Here is a 19,050-nt window from a genome sequence, read left to right as displayed (position 1 = left end):
AAAAGAAAGAGAAAACCTTTGAAGTCCATGCACACACATATAATGGGATTTGTAAGCTCTTCTTATCTGTATGGTAATCAGTGAACTGTTCATTGTGTACTTGAAGTAGACACTAATTTTTGCTATGGGTACCTGAATTATGAACAAAACCAAATAAAATGGCTATGTGTAACCCATAGAAGAAAATGTAATAATGTAGAGTCAATATGCAATGTGAAATGTTTGTACAAAACAATTTTTCTCTTTGTCCAACTTCAGTTTGCTATTTGATATGAACTAAAATCTGATGAGTGCTACGACATAATGACTTCAAAATATGTATTAGTTTCAGAAAAGGAAAAGAGTATTTTGTGTTTGAGTACATAGCACACCCAGTAATGAAATAGCAGAGGGGGACAAATTACACGAATATGTACACATTTCATGCTCACATGGCTTTATAAAATGTTTTATCTGAATTCTGTTTCTCTCTATTATTTAATATATGAATTATTGTCTCTATAAAACAGTCATATAAATATATAACACAGTCACAAAATGTGTCACTCTGTATGTACCAAAAAACTTTCTAGTATTCATTTAGGCTTGTATGATGTAAATTATGAGTATTTATTGCTGCTCATAACACTGTCTTTGCTAAATCATATCAAAATATAATACCTTGTGTAAATCATGTCAATATCTAAGAATGTGATGTCATGTTCCAAATTAGCAAAAATACTGATTTCTTATTTCACTCTCCTGTAAATTTGAGGTGGATGTACACTGATTTTCTGCAAAAAGGTAATACATAGCCTGAGATATCTTCATCCTTCTTGTTAAGATGTCTGATGCTTATATAAAATATTGATGTAGTCATGGTATGGCTAAACAAATTCCACATTTCAACATCTTGGAGACTCAAGCTGAAGGAGTACTACGATTCCCCAAATTAGGAATGGCAAGGAGGCACTCTCTTGCTACAGATCAGTTACTGGACCTGACATCGTCACCTGTGGTGACTGTAGAGAAGAAGAACGACCAGTTGAGCTACTTCCAACACTAACAAGTGACTCACTGGTATTCTCCAAGGAACTTGGACTCTGTTCCATTAGGGTCACTTCTTGCAAGATTTGTTGCTGTTTCTCTTCTTGAACTACACCGTTTATCTTCTTTCGAAGAACATCAACAAGTCGTTCCATTCTGTTAGGAGTGAGACAGTTTTAAATCATAAATGTGCATTCACTAAAAATAAAATCTCGAAGTGTACACACACACACACACACACACACACACACACACACACACACACACACACACACCTTTCCAACAGTGTCACAGGGGAGGATAAAATTTGTGTATAAGCTGTGTCCAAATTTAAATGTAATCCAGAAAGAGAAAATGGAAACAGAATGGACAGCAGTCACTGGAAAATACAATTAAGATTTACTCACAAAGCTGATTGCTGTTATATGTACAAGAAACAAGTACTCCTTCTTTCCAATAGGCATGTGATCACAGGTAACACAAAGAATTATATTGGAGTCGATCTCCGACTCATGTTTGCAAAATGCAATAATTGGGGTAATACCATAAACATTATATTTGGACAATGTTTCATAAGCCAGAATACTAGGATGCATTGAAGGGGGGAACAAAATGAAACACATTCTCAGTAGTGTTGAATGTGACACAAAACATCATTTGAAGACTTTGTCTATGGCTTCAACATAACAAAATGTTCACTTTATGTCAGTACAAGATTCAGAGTAACTATTCAATCATAGGGCCAATATCTGTCGATAAATGAACAATGAATTTCAACAATATCTGCAAGACTACTTTTAGCAAAGCTTAGAGTTGCCTCACAAGTTGCAGTTTGCTAATAAAATGTGCACGAGAGCGCCAGAGCAGTTGGTTTATATAGCAGGCATTCGGAAGGGCATAGCCCACTCACGACAGTACAGCGATGAACTCATTTACTGCAGATTCAGCAACATCCTACTTGATATCACAGCATGCTTTTCCTTGCACAGTCACATGGCAATAAAGTAATTTCCATTATATCCATGTGAACATCTTTTAATGAGGCAAGTTTGCTGGTAGTGTAGTCTTAGCATTGGGAAACACCATGCAGACTGGGCATAGTTGTGAGGCAAGCCTTTCAGGGCACTTCTCACAAATGGTTCTTCCACTGATCAATGATCAATGTGAAATTTGCATTACAATCAAGAGTAAAAATTTAAAAAAGTTTGTGAATATATTTATTTATGTAGTTCCACATTAACTTTGTGAGATCCAATGGTATTCATGCATGTTTTGAATAATACATGTAAATACAAACATGTAGGAATGCGTTATCCTTGACAACTGGTAGCAACTAAATCTCCTGGATGCCAAGTCACTTATTTGAACCATTTCTGCCCACACAGATGCACTGTTATTAGAACTGTACATTACTGGGTTCAAGGAGTCCATGAAATTCAGTGTTAAATGTCAGAATGATGCCATAAAGAATCAACAAAGAGATCATTACAGAAATAGCCACTAATAAACTGTCGGCTGTACAGTATAGGAAACTTGGATGTGGTATATTGTAACAAGATACACACACACACACACACACACACACACACACACACACACACAAAACCACACACTGAAGCACCAAAGAATCTGGTATTGGCATGCATAATCAAATACAGAAATATGTAAATATGCAGCATACGGCACTGTGGTCGGCATTGCCTACATAAACAACAAGTGTCTGGTGCAGTTGTTAGAACGGTTACTGCTGCTACAATGGCAGGTTATCAAGATTTAAGTGAGTTTGAATGTGGTGTTATAGTCAGCACATGAGCGATGGGACATAGCATCTCTGAGGTGGCGATGAAGTGGGGATTTTCCTGTATGACCATTTCACGGATGTACCATGAATATCAGGAATCCGGTAAAACATGAAATCTCCGAAATCACTGCAGCTGGAAAAAAATCCTGCAAGAATGGGACCAACAACAACTGAACAGAATCGTTCAGTGTGACAGAAGTTCAACCCTTCTGCAAATTGCTGAAGATTTCAGTGCTGGGCCATCAACAAGTGTCAGCACATGAACCGTTCAATGAAACGTCATCGATATGGGGTTTTGGAGTTGAAGGCCCACTCATGTACCCTTGATAACTGCACAACACAAAGCTTTACGCCTCGCCTCGCCTCGCCTCGTCCCATCAACACCAACATTAGATTATTGATGACAGGAAACATGTTGCCTGGTCGGACAAGTCTTGTTTCAAATTGTATCGAGCAGATGGATGTGTATCGATATGAAGACAGCCTCATGAATGCATGGATCCTGCATCTCAGCAGGAGACTGTTCAAGCTGGTGGAGGCTCTATAATGGTGTTGTGTGTGTGCAGTTGGAGCAATGTGGGACCCCTGATATGTCTAGATATGACTGACAGGTGAACAGGTGACATGTACATAAGCATACTGTCTGATCACCTGCATCCATTCATGTCCATTGTGCATTCTGATGGACCTGGGCAATTCCAGCAGGATAATGCAACACCCCACACATATAGAACTGCTACAGAGTGATTCCAGGAACACACTTCTGAGATTAATCACTTCCGCTGACCACCAAACTCCCCAGACATTAACATTATTGAGCATATCTGGGATGCAATGCAACACACTGTTCAGAAGAGATCTCCACCCCCACGTACTTTTATGGATTTATGGGCAGCCCTGTAGAATTCATGGTGTCAATTCCCTTCAGCACTACTTCAGACATCAGTCAAGTCCATGGCATGTCATGTTGCAGAACTGCTCCGTGCTTGTGGGGGACATACACAATATTAGGCAGGTGTACCTGTTTCTTTGGCTCTTCAGTGTATATACCACATAAACTAATCTTTTGTATCAAATTAAAGCCTAAAAGTTGATCTTATTTCAATACACCACACCAAGTCTCCTATCTCTGTATAGTCAACCATTATAGATGACAAACTTTTCCACAAAAATATTTCTGGAATGATGTCCTTGATAATTCTTTATGGCCCCATTCTGACATTTAATACTGAATACTTTAAATTGCATGGAAAGCTTGTACATAGAAATGTACAGTTCTTATGGGACAGCATTTCTGTGGGAAAATATTATGGTGTTACATTAACAGAAATGACAACAATTGGAGTAAAGTTCCGGGCAAAGAAGATTTGGTCAACTTAGAAAGATGAATGGTAACACCTTGGCACACAGAGCTCTACATCATCATTGTTGCTTGGAGAAATACTGCTATCACCACAACATCAAGAACTGAAATATTGCAACCATATGTGACTTTCCAGTAGCACAGTTGGACAGAACTTCCTCTTCTCAGGAACTTCAATGCCAATAGTTTCTTGAGACACTTTTTGGAGATTATAGCTAGTTACAGGCAAGCACATGCAATAGTTAGATGTAACCATGGCCCCATAACAGAGGTCTCAATATAAATATACGTTTTTGAAAGTATTGTACATCACTTGTGCTGTGGTTGAAGTTTACCTTGACTATAACCATCAGGATACACTGTTCTCATTTCTTGATTATGCTTATCTTTCTGACACAAGTGCAGTGCTACCTATTAGAACCAAACCACATGAATAATCGGAAAAATTTTGGGTAACATTATAAAACATCACTTCATAAACAACATTATAGTAACAGTTTGACTTTTTATGTTGTTTATTAATTCTTCCTCTCGTAATCCCACTTTTCTCTAGTGGCTTTATTGGGGAAATGCAAACTATCTTTGAAAATTCGAAAAGACTTTTAACAACATATTTTACACTTACAGCAAAGTAAAACTTTTTGAATTTTTTTTTTTTTAATTATCACCTGATGATGTTGCAATCAGTCAAAATGAGTATCTTTTAAAAAGAATGTTCCAATTTTAGGACAAACTTATTATTCAAGCAAAGCACAAAATTACACTTGTTTCTAGGTCTTATTGACCTATGTACAGGGATATTTTTAGATTTCCCATGCCATGTCCTCACAATTCCGCAATAATCAATTACAAAGGAGTGCTCCCATCACCACCCAATAGCATCCTAGACTGGAAAAAATGAACCATGTCCTTCACCAGAGCTTGGATTATCTCTCATCCTGCCCTGAAATGAGGGACATCCTATACAAGATCCTTCCCACCCAACCTACACAACTTCCTACTCCATCCGTATGCCGCTCCCACTCCCAGGTGCTTGCCACATATCCATGTGGCAGACCAAGAAGCAAGGCATGCCCAATCCACTCACCCAGCACCACCTACTCCAGTCCTGTCACAGGCTTATCCTACCCCATCCGAGGCCAGGCAACCTGCAAAAGCAGCCGTGTCATATACCAACCCTGCTGCAAAGACTGCAACTAGCAACCAACTGTCCACCAGGATGAATGGTCACCACTGAATCACCATTAAACTGTAGCCAAGAACAAAGGTGACCACCCTGTGGTACAACCAGCAGCCGAGTATAATGTGCTCAATTTCAACGGCTGCTTCATGACCCACACCATCTGGATCCTCCCCTCCACCACCAGCTTCTCTGCACCAAGCAGATGGGAGTTATCCTTACAACACATACTCCACTCCTATAGTTGTTCTGGCTTCAATCTCAGGTAACTCAGTGTCCCCCTAATCTCCACCCAGCAGTTTCCCCTTCCTCTGTCCAGTCCCCCCCCCCCCCCCCAATTCATGTCAACTTCAACTTGCGTCACTTCCCACCAATCACTACAATCATGCCTGTCCATATGTGTGCCACTCCTCCCTCCCGCATTCCTAGCTGACAAATCGAGGAAGAGGGACCAGGGTCAGGTTCCCTCCGAGCCACCTGACCCTAGCCCCTCTCCCTATCTTATGCCTCCCTCTCCCTCAACTCAACCCACCTGGCACTACTCTCACCACTACCAGTCTGCCCGCCAAAAAATTGATTGGCGCTGTTCGTCCAATCAGCATCACATAGGGCATAGGCATAGGCGCACACTCATGGATTTGTGTGTGTGTGTATGTGTGTGTGTGTGTGTGTGTGTGTGTGTGTGTTTTACTCTAGCTCATCAAAGGAAAATACACAGATTTTAAAAAACTACAAAAAAAGAGTTTCACTCATTGCCCAAAGGAACTAAGATTAATTCCAACATTTTTAATGAGGTAGTGTTGAAATACTTTTTAACAAAGTAAAAATACTTGGGCATCAGTATCTTTTTAACCATTTGTAAGCAACTAGAAAAACTGACCACTATATAGTGCAACTAAAAGCAGCTAAAATATTGTGTTTCACATTTTACTGAATGTGTACCGAACTTTCAATCATTTGTTATTATTGCCGAATATTTGCTGAGGCCATTACTAAAGATATCACTGGTAAACATCAGGCTGAAATCAAATACTGCTAACGTCTTCAATATATTTTGTAACCGTCAAATATTTTACAAGATGGTGCACCATTTTTAATATACATTGTTTTTTTTTTTTAAAAAAAACTCCCTTAAGTCTACACTCACAGTATGAAGTAAGAAAGTGAGACTTCCCATTTAATTTTAATGCTTTCTTGTGATTACCAGTTTGGAATGTATGTGCAGGAGATTAATTACTTTTTTGGAACTGAATAGCTGTATCAGAGATTTTTGTTTACTCTTATTAAGAGTCACTTGTAAAATACTTAAATACTGACAATATGAATCTGAATTAGTACTTCAAATAGTCAACAAATGCAGCAAAGTAGTGGCAGTAGTACCCAAATCCCACTGCACATATATGAAACACTGTGTGATGTCAGTGTGTATCACTGTGATGTTACTGATTTCTGAAGTATCTTCCTCCTCTGGATTTAATGGAAACAAATTCCAGTGATTGCTTTCTCATAACTGATAAGTGAGTTTCAGCACAATATTTTACTTACTTTTCAGCGTTTTCTTCTGCAGTTTTACGTGTAGCCAAAGCTTCTTCAAGTTCACATGTTAATTTGAATTTATCACATTTGAGTTGCTGTAGTTCTTGCCTAAGTACCCTATCACGTCCACTATCACCTGTAACATACAACTATGCTTGCATATGCACAATAAATTCTATTATTCATCATACAATCTCCAAAGAGACAAATACTAGTCACATTAGCACCAAAGAGAACTTACCCATTCCAGTGTTCCCTTCCAGGACAACTTGGGTTTCGTCACAAACACTGAAAATTGAAAATTACTGTCATAATCATACAATGACCTAACAAGATAATAGAAAAAAAGTGGAAATCAAAAGAACTTTTTTGTTCAGTTAAAGTAACCCATATGTGTAAAACAAAAGAATATTATAGTTAAATTAAAACACCTAAAATGCTGACAACTTTGAATGTGGGGAAGCAGTGTTTACACATGGTCCACATACACTAATAAGGCCAAATACATTTCTTTACAGCATATGCAAAAAGCACGCATTTGCGATTCAACGAAGATCAAATCCTGGACAATAGCTCCTCCCTACATGCTTAACTCATTAAATTGTCAGTCATCTAAACAGTGTGCAATACACATTAAATGGTCACACATAGCAAATATAGGAATGGCAAAAGATTAATATAATGAAAGAAATGTAAATATAGGAGCTAGATTTCCAGAACATCAAAAATGAGTTAGAATTGGGAATAATCTATTATCAAGCTAGAATTGGGAATAATCTATTATCGAGCTGGAATTGGGAATAATCTATTATCAGCTGTTCTGAATAAGAACAGTGTAAAATGGAGAATCAAACTGATGAAATGCAATAGTTGAAACTTAAATACATCTCAAACTAAATAATTCAATTATTTATCGCAGGCTTGGTTTCTGTTACTATATTTTCTCACAAAATAATTATTCTCATTCTTGAATTTCATTTTTTACATTACAGAGATGTTCCTTATACTGACAAACACTATTAGACACCTTTTTCTTCTTTAAATTTCTTTCTCTTTCTCCTTATCCTCTTCACTCTGATGCCCTTATTATTTAGTAATGTAGTAGTCTGATGAATCTATCCTGACCCCATTTTCAATGACAACAGTTTGTTAACTATTTCTAGTGTAGCTCATGTTCTCAAAAAAACTGCTCACAGGTTCATGAAAATGACTGACTACTGAATGATTGAGGACTAACCACAAAGCATTGGTCTAGAAATGGATGAATATGACTAAAACAATATAACACTATTAGCAAGGCCATTTTAAGGCCGAAAGCAACACAGTTGCCGCTTGGAGCACCAATTAGAAAGGGACACCAGAGCCGCCACAGCTGTAAGATTTCAATACAGGACATATCACAATTATTACCGGCTTATTGGGGTGCCAAGCTTAGAGGGCCACTCATGTGAAAGATTTGTATACGATGCATAACACAGTAGTGAAAACTGACACGTATGAAACAATATGACAGAAAAGGAGGACAGTGAGTGTACACAATAAGTCACTTGTGTGTGAGAAATGTTCCCAAACTGGCTCTGACAATTAGTTTCAACTGAAATGAAGATAAATTTCTTTAATTTTCTAGCAAGAACAGCAGCTGCTTTCTACAACTTAAAACTAGTAAAAGAAAATAACGCATTGCTCTAAGGACTTGATATATTAAGTAGCATGACATATTAATATCTTAGTGGAAAATAATGAAAATGCAGGAGCATATTGTCAGATATCTCCCGGTCATCTACAGAAAGCTGGACATTACACAGCACGAGATCAGTGTGACTAAAGTGCCAAATGGGGCTGGTCCCACAACATGAGGCAGTTGAAATAATGGGAAAATGCAGTGTGTGTCAATCAGTGAGCAGTTACAGTGCATTTTGGTGGTGTTCATCATTACAGCATGCCCCAGAGACAACATTTAGCTGGCCTGACATGGGAAAGAACCATTAAGAAAGTGCAACCCAGGAGTTTGGTATTCCTCACAACATTATCCGATGTGTATGGGGAGCATTCCAAACCACAGGCACTGCTGCCTGAGCAAGAACATGTAGCCTACCAAGGCCCCGCTAAAGCAGCAGATGATTACTGCATTGTGCAACAGGCGAGAAGGAAGCCAGGGCAAACAGTGAGTACAAGTGCAACAATATTTAACGGAACAGCAAGGCACGCAATCTCACGCTTCACAGCGGCACAGTGACTGTAAGGGTGTGGTATACAGATGGGTCCAGAAAAATGCACACACCCTTTGATAGTCAATATTAGTGGAAGAAAATGACATATCATTACAATTCTTGCACAGGGAGAAGGTTATTTTAGGTGACTTCCATTAGCACCCAAACAATATCAATGCCGCAGAACTGTTGACCGAACTACGGCTGTCAGTGTTGCGGTTTTGATAGCTGCACATGACGCCTCGATGGTTTCTCACAGCTCATTCAGTGTAGCTGGCTTCTGTTGATGAACTTGATTTTTCAAGATCCCCCATAGGTAGAAGTCAAGATGTGTAGGGTCTGGGGACCATGGTGCATATTCAACGGCTCCTCTTCGACCTATCCATTGTCCAGGTAGATTTTCATCCAAATAGGCTCTGACACCTTTGTGGTGGTATGGTGGAGCGCCACCTTGTTGTAGCTACAATCTTCCATTCCCAAACATCTCTCAGTTGGCAGGTAAAATTGATCTTTGTAGCATATGAAGATACACCTCACCAGTTATGGTACCTTCAAAGAAGAGCAGGCCAATCAAACTACGCAATGACAGACAACACCACACATTAACAACTGGCAGCTTAACATGTTTGTCCAGGAGAATATGGGGATTTTCAGGCGACCAGTACACACAAGTGCGGCAGTTTACAGTACCGTTCAGTGTGAATTGCGCCTTGTCACACTAGATCAACATTCCTGCAAACTGTTCCTCCTCACAAAGCATGCTTAAGAAACCACTCACAGTACTCCACTCTTCTATCCAGGTTCCTAGTTTGCAGCAATCCTGGAATGTACACATTCCACTTTCTAGCCTTCAGAATTCATCGTACACAAAATTGGTTTACCCTGCTTTCACGTGCATCCTGCTTTGCAGATTTCTGAGGTGGCCTAGTAAAATGTTGCAACTCAGCATTATCTCAAATACAATCAACTGTTGTAAATGTTGGTGGCTGAGCTCCTGTACACATTACACCATTGCCACTGTACCACCAACATGTTTTCGTACTTCCAGTACCACTACATCTTCCTATGGGGAGAGGTGGGAATATGCAATGCACCAGGAAAATTTTCAAATATGATCATTTTTGTGGTCCGGCTGTTACAGTGTAAGGAAGTATAATGTTGCATAGGTGTAATGACCTCCAAATCTTTGTACACATAGTCATTGGTCAACATTATTGTGACACTGCAATCCTTCCCAATGTGCATTTTTTCATGGGTTCATTCACGCGAGACTTCATTTTTGGATGGCAATGCATGCTCATGTCAAACAGTACTGGTAGAGGAGCTTCAGCAAATGGACTAGCCTGCTCACTTCCCCCCTATTTAAATCCCATCGAGCAAATGCGTGTTGTGGTGCAGAGACATATTCCAGCACATCCACTTACACCCATACACCAATTATCATCCAGCAATTGTCAACTGCGCTGGTGAGCAACGGAATATCCTTTCACAAGAACTCCTTATTAACCCTGTGATCAGCATGGGACCACTTTGCAGAGCATACACTGCTGTCCATGGTGGTCACACATTGTATTAAGAACCATGTCCCATCTTTTGTAATGTCCAAGGCACCATCATAAATAGTGGCAACTTCCATGTAATTATTCTTTCTGAATAAAAGTGTCATTTCTGTTCATATCATTGTGTATTTCTTTCAGTTACCCTAAAAGTCTGGACTTTCTCAAAGCTGGAATTTTGATACTGTGTGGACTGGATTTTTATTTGGAATATAGACTTAAGTTAGCTTGCACTGTTTCTGAGGATCAATCTGTACATATCTCTTGTTGTAAATAAACCAAAGTTTGTCCCCACTAGCTCATTTGTAATTCACTTTTACAAAAATAGTGATGACTCAGGACCTATAATGCATGAAAATAACATTTTGGATGTTTTTGTAATTAGAAAGAGTGTGGTCTTTCACATATGAAACATTTATAACAAATACTAACACAAACTGTGCAGGCTATATTGTGCACAGCTATACTATGAATAGTGCAAGTGTTAGTGAACGTAGCAGGAACATCTCCCGCACCACTCATATTTACAGCTTTTAAACAATTTAACAAACAAATTGAAGAATAGGACACTTACCACTACCAACTGCAGTTATACGGGGTGAGTATACAGTACATGCAACATTTAAAAAAAAAAAAAAAACAGTACAGATAAATGGCTAAACATATTGTAACAAGTAATACAGTATGTGAAAGACAAGCTCTCAAAGTTTTTTTAGCACAGTGCTGACAAGTTAGTTGGAAAACCACGACAGGGCCAGCACCAATTGTAGCTTTTAAAAATGACAGTGAATCAAGCAGAGAAAGCAGTCTGTGGGCTAGATTTTGGCCATTGCCAATCAGATGCAAAGAGCTTTCTGTGGCAAGCTTCACAAGACACCGCCAGTAACAATTGTTTGTGTAAAGCACAATGTTTGAGCTGACCAGAGATATCAGAAGAGACAGAGGACTGTGCAAGGGAGATGACATTGCAAAGTCTATTTATTGAGCTAGTGCAAAACTGAAAATCCCTCTGCTAACTGTGTGGAAAATCTTTTGTAAGCCATTGAATGTGACACCATAAAAATTGCAGTTTCTGCATGCCACAGGCCATGATGATGAATTATACAGTCAACAGTTCAGCACTGATATGCAGAATCATCATGGAAATGACAACTATATAAGAAAATTAATCTTCAGTGCTGAAGTATCTTTTCATCTTTCAGGAAAGGTCAAATGACAATGCACATGCATATGGGAGAGAGAGAGAATTCACCTGCAGTTGTCACACACACCTCGGATTTTGAGAAAGTTAATTTGTTGTGGGCTGTGTCCAACAAGACATTCTCTGGACTCATCATCTTTGCCGAGAGAAGTATCAATGGTCTCAGCTACCTCAAAATGCTGCAACTTGAAACTCAAAGCAAGGATTTCATCTTTCAACAAGGCCAGAGACCTACCATTACTTCTGACAATTGTGTACAAGCTTACCTAAATGAGACATTGCCATTTCACGGCTAGGCTGTGTCATGGCCACTGACCTGACTACTTAGGTGGTCACTACCATAGTATCAATCGACACCTCACGATTTTTTCTTGCAGAATCGCATCAATGATAGCATTTAGGTTTCAGCTCCACCACAGAACCCCAAAGACTTGTGACACTGCATCACAGCAGCTTTTCTGATTGTCACTCCTCACATAATGAGCCTGTTATGGTTTGAAGCGTACTACTGACTGACATGTGCCACATGATGAAGTGTGGACACATAGCATGTTTATAAACATTGTAAAACTTTGAGAGTTTATCTTTCACATATTTTATCATTTATTATGTCCTTTTAGGCCACTTACAGTAAATGTATCTTTTTTAATGTTTCATGGGCTTTATAATTATACTGTATTTTACAACTTGCCATATTTCAATATTGAAAAGGTCATGTTCTTGTCAGGGAATGTGACATCTAATACAGAAACTAGACACTATTGTCTTTATTGCAAGAACATTTTTCAATGAAGAAACATGTTACTGTAACCAGGTTAGAAGTTTGTGAGCAGAAAAAGGGACCCAATCAATCTGATGGATGTTGGGCTATCAATCTACATGGATTAAGTACAAAATGCAATTTCAAATGTTTTGTGGACAGAATTATGTGGACACCAATAAGGGGAATTATAGTGTGTCTTAATACCAGCTCAGAAGTAAAGAACTACACAATGAGGTTATCAAATCTATCTCTGATGGAAGTAATGCGAATAGCTCAAGCCTTTGAAACTGCCCACATAGAAGACATCACAGCAGTCAGCTCCCTGTCACTGATCATGAGGAATGTCATGCCACCTACAGCGAGGGTCCTCACCTGCTCCATGGCCCAGCAATGTATTAAATAACCACACTTGTAGCCACAGGTAACGGCAATGGCAGTGTCATTATCCAGCTGTAAACACTGTTTCCTTCACCATACATGCAGCAAAAAGGGGCCCATTCAAGAGATTTGTTCTAACAGTTACGATACAGATATGACGGAGGATATGGTAGAAGAATACCAAGTGAGTGATAAATCTACCGAAGTGAAGATTTCTCTGGACGCAATCCAGCAAATGTACTTGTGTGTTCACTGGCAAACACACTATGAGTGAATCTTGAACCCTGTGGTTCTGTGTCCCTCCTAAATAATCTACTAGGGTCGCTGCCTCTGTAGGCAGCCACAACAAATCCTTTGCCCTATGGGCATAACCAGATACGCTGATAAAAACTTCCAGTTTTACTGACTTACAAGCAAATCAATCACCCAGTAAGACTTCTTGTGGTAACTCACCTTAGGTTAGACAATGTTTTTAGAATGGACTCTTTCTCCACCTTTGGATTTAAGGTTCATGAAACAGGGCACCCCGTGCAATCTGAAGGGCCTTAAACCACTTTTAAGACTCTCTTTAATAGATATGCTCAAATCATCTGTTCAGGATTGGGGTAGGCAGCTGATTTTGAAACTCACATCACTTTTAAATGGCTGCTGCCCCACATTTCTTAAAGACTGCCTGGTGACCGGGCTCTAAAAGTAAGATCCTAAAATAGAACTGGAAATGCTCCCTAATGAAGATGTGTTAAAGCCTGTTTTCCATAATCAATGAGCCATTCCACTGGTACAGTACACAAACCCAATGGCACCATTAAACACTGTAGTGTCATTTGACTTCAAAGTGTGGGATAAACACACAACCTGAAGTGGATACTTTTCCTCAACTGATCCCCAATGAACTATGTAAAAGTAGGCCACAGAGCCTCAGTTACTAAAATCAAATGAACTTGTAGAGGTATACTTTCACATTTCTTTGGATGCACCATCACAAGCTTAACTAGTGCTCAATACAACATATAGCCTCTACTGTTATAATTGGTTGCCTTCAAAACCTCTTCAGCCCTTTCCATACTCCAGAGTTTTTATTGCCTATGGTATTCCAAACTGTGCTGCATACCTTGCTGATATCTTGGTTACCAGCTTTGACTCAAAAGGAGGAACTTCACAATCTTGAGCTTTTGCTATAGAAGTTGGCAAAGAAAGGACTCAAATATAAATGAACAAGTGTTTTTTCATGCAATAATTCTTGACATATTTATCACTGACACCTTTGTCAAATTAACTTGCAACAATGAAGAACTATGTCAGTGCCATAATGTGTAAATAAATGTTCTCTGACACTGCACTTAATGCCTTGTGCACTTTTCTAGAAACTGACTGAAGGCTGAAGCCCGATGCAGTGGCTTCACAACCACACATCAATGCACCTTGTCCAACATGCTGCAACTGTGACTGTGCATGTCATCACTGATGCTTCTCCTTATCGAGTGAGCAACCCGGCATCAGCCTAGGCCACAAGGTCAAACAATCTAATTTGGATTGGTGGGATGATCTTTACCCACCATTACCCCATGATGTATACTGTGGCCTCTGTCCACAGAGATCGGAGGTGCTGACAAAATCAACTTCATTTTTGCCAGCCTGGTCAGCAGCCACTGGTTTTTGTGCCTGTGGCAGACTATTTGTCCCCATGTGGATTCACAAAACTTTCACCAATGATCAACCTTCTGCAGCAACACCAGTGGAACTTGACCCACCATCTTTCTTGGTAGTGGCTGCTCCAGACCATGCACCAGTTGCATCTTTTCCCATGGAAAGAGTCAGATGTGACGCAATCTGGAATGCACAGCGAGTGTGCTAATGGTTTGGCTCAGGTACTGATATCACACGGACTCTGTCATTTGACATAGGTGGAATTTTGATGCAGTGTGGACTGGACTTCACTTTGGAATACAGACTTAAGTAGCTCACACTGTTTTTGAGAAGCTTTCTGTATATATTTCTTGCCTGTGTGGGTCCCCACTAGTTTGCGTGTAACTCACTTTTACAAAACTTCCCAGATGTTTGAAACTGTAACAATAATCTTAGGCATTACTTTAAAAATCAATAAGCTTGCAAGACACATACCTCATAATTCTATGTGTACAATGTCCCTGATTTCCATGGAGATATTCTGGACTTATCCAATAGCCAATCTGAGTGAATGTCAAAACTATGTAAGAATTACTGAAAGATCCGAGTCATACAATGACCATTTTTCTGAACCCTGGGAGGGCTTATTTTTATTTTATTATCCTACGAGGTGATAAATGTTTTAACCTTATGAGTAATTACTGAAAAACACTGAATGGTAAAAAGACACTTTTATTGCTAATGTCTTCATGCCCTCAGGTGGTTGTATCTAGCTGTTTCCATAATGACTTTAATAATGCAGCAAATGTACTGCTTTTATTCTACAGTGAATAATCTACTACGGCAACACTGTGTAAAACATATAACAATCTCAATTCTCCACATACAAACTTCTCCAGTGCAACAACACACTAGGCAGCTACCTCAGTTCGAACAGATGTAAAACCTGTGTCACTGGTAGGAATCATAACTACACATGATTTGCTGTCTTACATACCATACCTTCTACACTACACCAACAATAATTTAAAATACAATCAGCATTAGGATAGTTAAACGTATACTGGGAGTACCCAGTTCTCTTGTCAGTACCTATCAATACTTCGTTAATGTGGCAAACTTGTGGCTTTTATTGATCTGTATGAAATATGTCTCAGCAGTAATTTCCACAGCCTACAAGTATGACAATTTTGTAGCTGTAATCTTCTCCTATGGGGCAACATGTTACTCATCTACTTCAGTTCTAACAGAGGTGGTATCTGTCTTATTGAGAGAAAGTCATACATGAAATCACATTTAAAATTTGCTATCTAACATACATTCCTCCACCTTCTACAGTACTATCAGTCCGTTGCAAAATCAGGAGGGGCAGAATAGCTGGGCAGTACTTACCTGAAGGAGGCAAAAATTCCAGAACTGATGACACATTTAAAACAAAAAAACTATTCCTAAATTTCATAATCATTAGTTCCCTTCTCAGGGAGAAAAGAGGAATAGGTTTGTTATGGTTGGATAGGAGTGGCAGGTCCTTGAGACCACAGGTTGAGGGTACCTACCTGTAGTGAGGACTGACAAAGTTAAAATGTGAGGGGTCACAGAGAGTATGATGTCAAAAGAACAAACAAGATACAAAATTCAAGAAATGTAATTAAAAATTGTCTCATGATTGTTTATGTTCCTACTGACTTTGGAATTCCTTGCCATCACTGTATTTAAGAAGTGCAACTTCTGATTTTACTGTGCAACTTTTCTTACATCGAGACAACCAGGCTTCATTATCACCAAAGAATGCTAATTAATTTAAAATAATGATCGAACAAATTCAAATGTAATATCTTTAGATATCTGGAAGGGGTATATCTTTAAAAGACAAACTTGACATCTAGAAAGGGTATATCTTTAAAAGACAAACTTACTTATCTTTCAGCCGCAAGTTTTGTAATTGAGCTTCAACCTTCAACAGTCTTTCTTCTGTGTGTTTTTTATCCACAAGAGCTTCCTTTAGTTGAGCCTAAAACATAGGTATAAAATATATAAGTTCAATAATGTCTATAATAATAAAATTCACAATATATCATACATATGTGGGATAACTTTTCAATCTATGTGCAAAAGTCACCAGCAGAAAGTACAAATAATTTGGGAAAATTCCTCTTCAATTTTTTTCACCAACAATTAAGTGAATAATCATGTCAGTTTTTTATGTAAGTTCTTTATAAGAATGATATTTGGACACCTCCTGGAGCCTCAACAGGCAGCTGCACGTGGATGTTGGAACAAGAGCACATGGGAAACTTACTAGTTCTTGTATAAGATAGGCACCAGATGTGTATAAGGGATACTAGGCCACATTCACTTGACAGCAATCACCAAGTAGCAAGCCCAGAAACAGTATGGTGTTTCTTATGTTGTAACTCTTTTCTGAGGTGTTCAGTACTGAAACTTCAGCATTTTCTGACCAAAGTGCTCTTTAAATGGTGGTCATTTTATCTAAAAAGTGGTTAGTTTTATATTCTTCCAACAGCTCCATAAATATTGGTTTGCATGAAGAATGGCATGCAACTTTTTGATTCCTTTCAGTGTTATCTGTACGTCATTTGCTTTTAGATAAATATCAAAAAGACACCTTGTATAACGGCTGCAAAGATCTGGAAAATCTCTCATTTTGTTCTGATTACAACAACTGTAACAAAGATTATGGACAAACATTTCTTTCACTCAATATGGGAAAGCTTATTCACATCAAGAGGTTACAAGAATATCTACTGAGAACTTAGTTACATGTAATGATTTGAGGTTCAGTCACTGGCCAACTCAACGTTTGCAACCACTGACACTGGAACATCTCCCAATCAAGTCATCATAAAGGAGGAGGATAACAGTCTTAAGATACACTGGTAGAATTGCAAGTGGCCAGTTGTGAATACGGAGCTGGTGTCCAACACATTTGGTTCACATAAGGTGAATTTGGTGGCCATGGCATTCACATGAGTTCACTATCACGCTCCTCAAACCACTGTAGCACTATTCTGGCCTTTGACATGACCGATTATCCTTCTGGATAATGATATGACCACTAAGGAAAATATCAAGTATGAAAGGATGCAAGTGGTCTATAATAATGTTCACACAGGCCACAGCTGTTATTAAGCCTTGGATTACTATCACACATCCATGGAATCCTAGGTGAATGTCCTCCATGGGCTTGTATACGTGGCAAACTGAATGTTCCAGGTCACCATTCACCTGGATAATTATTTATCCGGTCAATTTGGACAGGACCACTGATTGGTTTAATAAGATAGGTCATTCATTCAACCACAAGATAAGTTTTTATTGATCTACAGCCCAGTATCAATGATCCCACGACAATTGCAATCATACTTGATGATGTTCTGGGTCAATATGGCAACATATATGGTTCATCTGCAGCAGAGCCCCATGTTCAACAATGTGCACTGAATGGTGAACTCTGAAACACTTATCCCTGCATCAGCACTGTACTCTGTCATCACATCTGCCTCTATCCTGCCTTACACAGCAGGCAAGTCTTCAACCTCTGCAATCTATGATGATGTGACACACACATCCAATACTTAGTCACCTATTCACAGATTCATCATCTTTCAACCACTTTCCAGATATGCTCAGGACAGTAGTATGTGTGTAGCTATGCAGTTTCAGCATTTCCAAGATTCCCATTCCCAGATGTCAGGCCATAACAATCTGCCTTTGTCAAAGTCATTCATACCAATCGATTTCCCCATTTGCCACCTGTATCATTACTACAATGATTTCCCAGTTGTATCTGCTGTGTCTCTGAACAAATAAAATTTGAGTGAAATAAGACTTCAACGGAAGAATCATAATGCCTTTTAACTGGTTCAGCGTAACCTAAATTATGTTCAACAAATGATGTTTTGAACATTATTCCTCCATAAACTGAGTCTAGTACTTACAAATAGTGCCACCTACCAGAAAAAGAGCTGTCAATATTTGGTGGTAGTAGAAAGTAAGACTTCAAATCATAATCTTCTTCACTTGATGGCTTACCTTCCCCATATTTGACAAATCAGAGAAATACATAATTCTGTTTATCCTATTGTTACTTGTAGATGAATATGTTTGCGAAATAAGAAGGTATCCAGAAACTGTTTCTTCTTTTTAAAAAAGCCACACTGTGATGGAATTTGCTCTTAGCACCAAGAATCTAGATAGTGGTCTACATCGATTTTTTAGTGTATATGCTGAATCCTAAGTCATCACTAGGCATAGGGCGAGTGAGGATGCTGTAGAAGGAAAGTACCTCATTTTTCTCTGCCTTCAGTGTACAATATATATCTTGGTCTACAGTATTTAAGGTAAATTATCAGCATATCTCTTCCACTGAGGAATACAACAAAACTGTTG

General features: G+C 38.9%; 1 protein-coding gene across 1 annotated transcript in view; it reads right to left on the bottom strand.

Moving 5' to 3' along the window:
• Positions 1–514: 514 nt before the first annotated feature.
• LOC124794720 overlaps positions 515–19,050 on the bottom strand; it is a 245,392-nt gene continuing 226,856 nt past the window's right edge. The window contains exons 7-10 of the mRNA XM_047258311.1: positions 16,557–16,651; positions 7,148–7,194; positions 6,916–7,042; positions 515–1,182 (exon numbers count right to left, since the gene is read on the bottom strand). Coding sequence (XP_047114267.1) covers positions 960–1,182; positions 6,916–7,042; positions 7,148–7,194; positions 16,557–16,651 — 492 coding nt within the window. The 3' untranslated portion in view covers positions 515–959. The remainder of the gene's footprint in view (positions 1,183–6,915; positions 7,043–7,147; positions 7,195–16,556; positions 16,652–19,050) is intronic.

Source organism: Schistocerca piceifrons, chromosome 1, assembly GCF_021461385.2.
Source record: "Schistocerca piceifrons isolate TAMUIC-IGC-003096 chromosome 1, iqSchPice1.1, whole genome shotgun sequence".
NCBI lineage: Eukaryota > Metazoa > Arthropoda > Insecta > Orthoptera > Acrididae > Schistocerca > Schistocerca piceifrons.
Note: the sequence above shows the minus strand (reverse complement) of the source record. Positions and strands in the feature narration are given on the sequence as shown.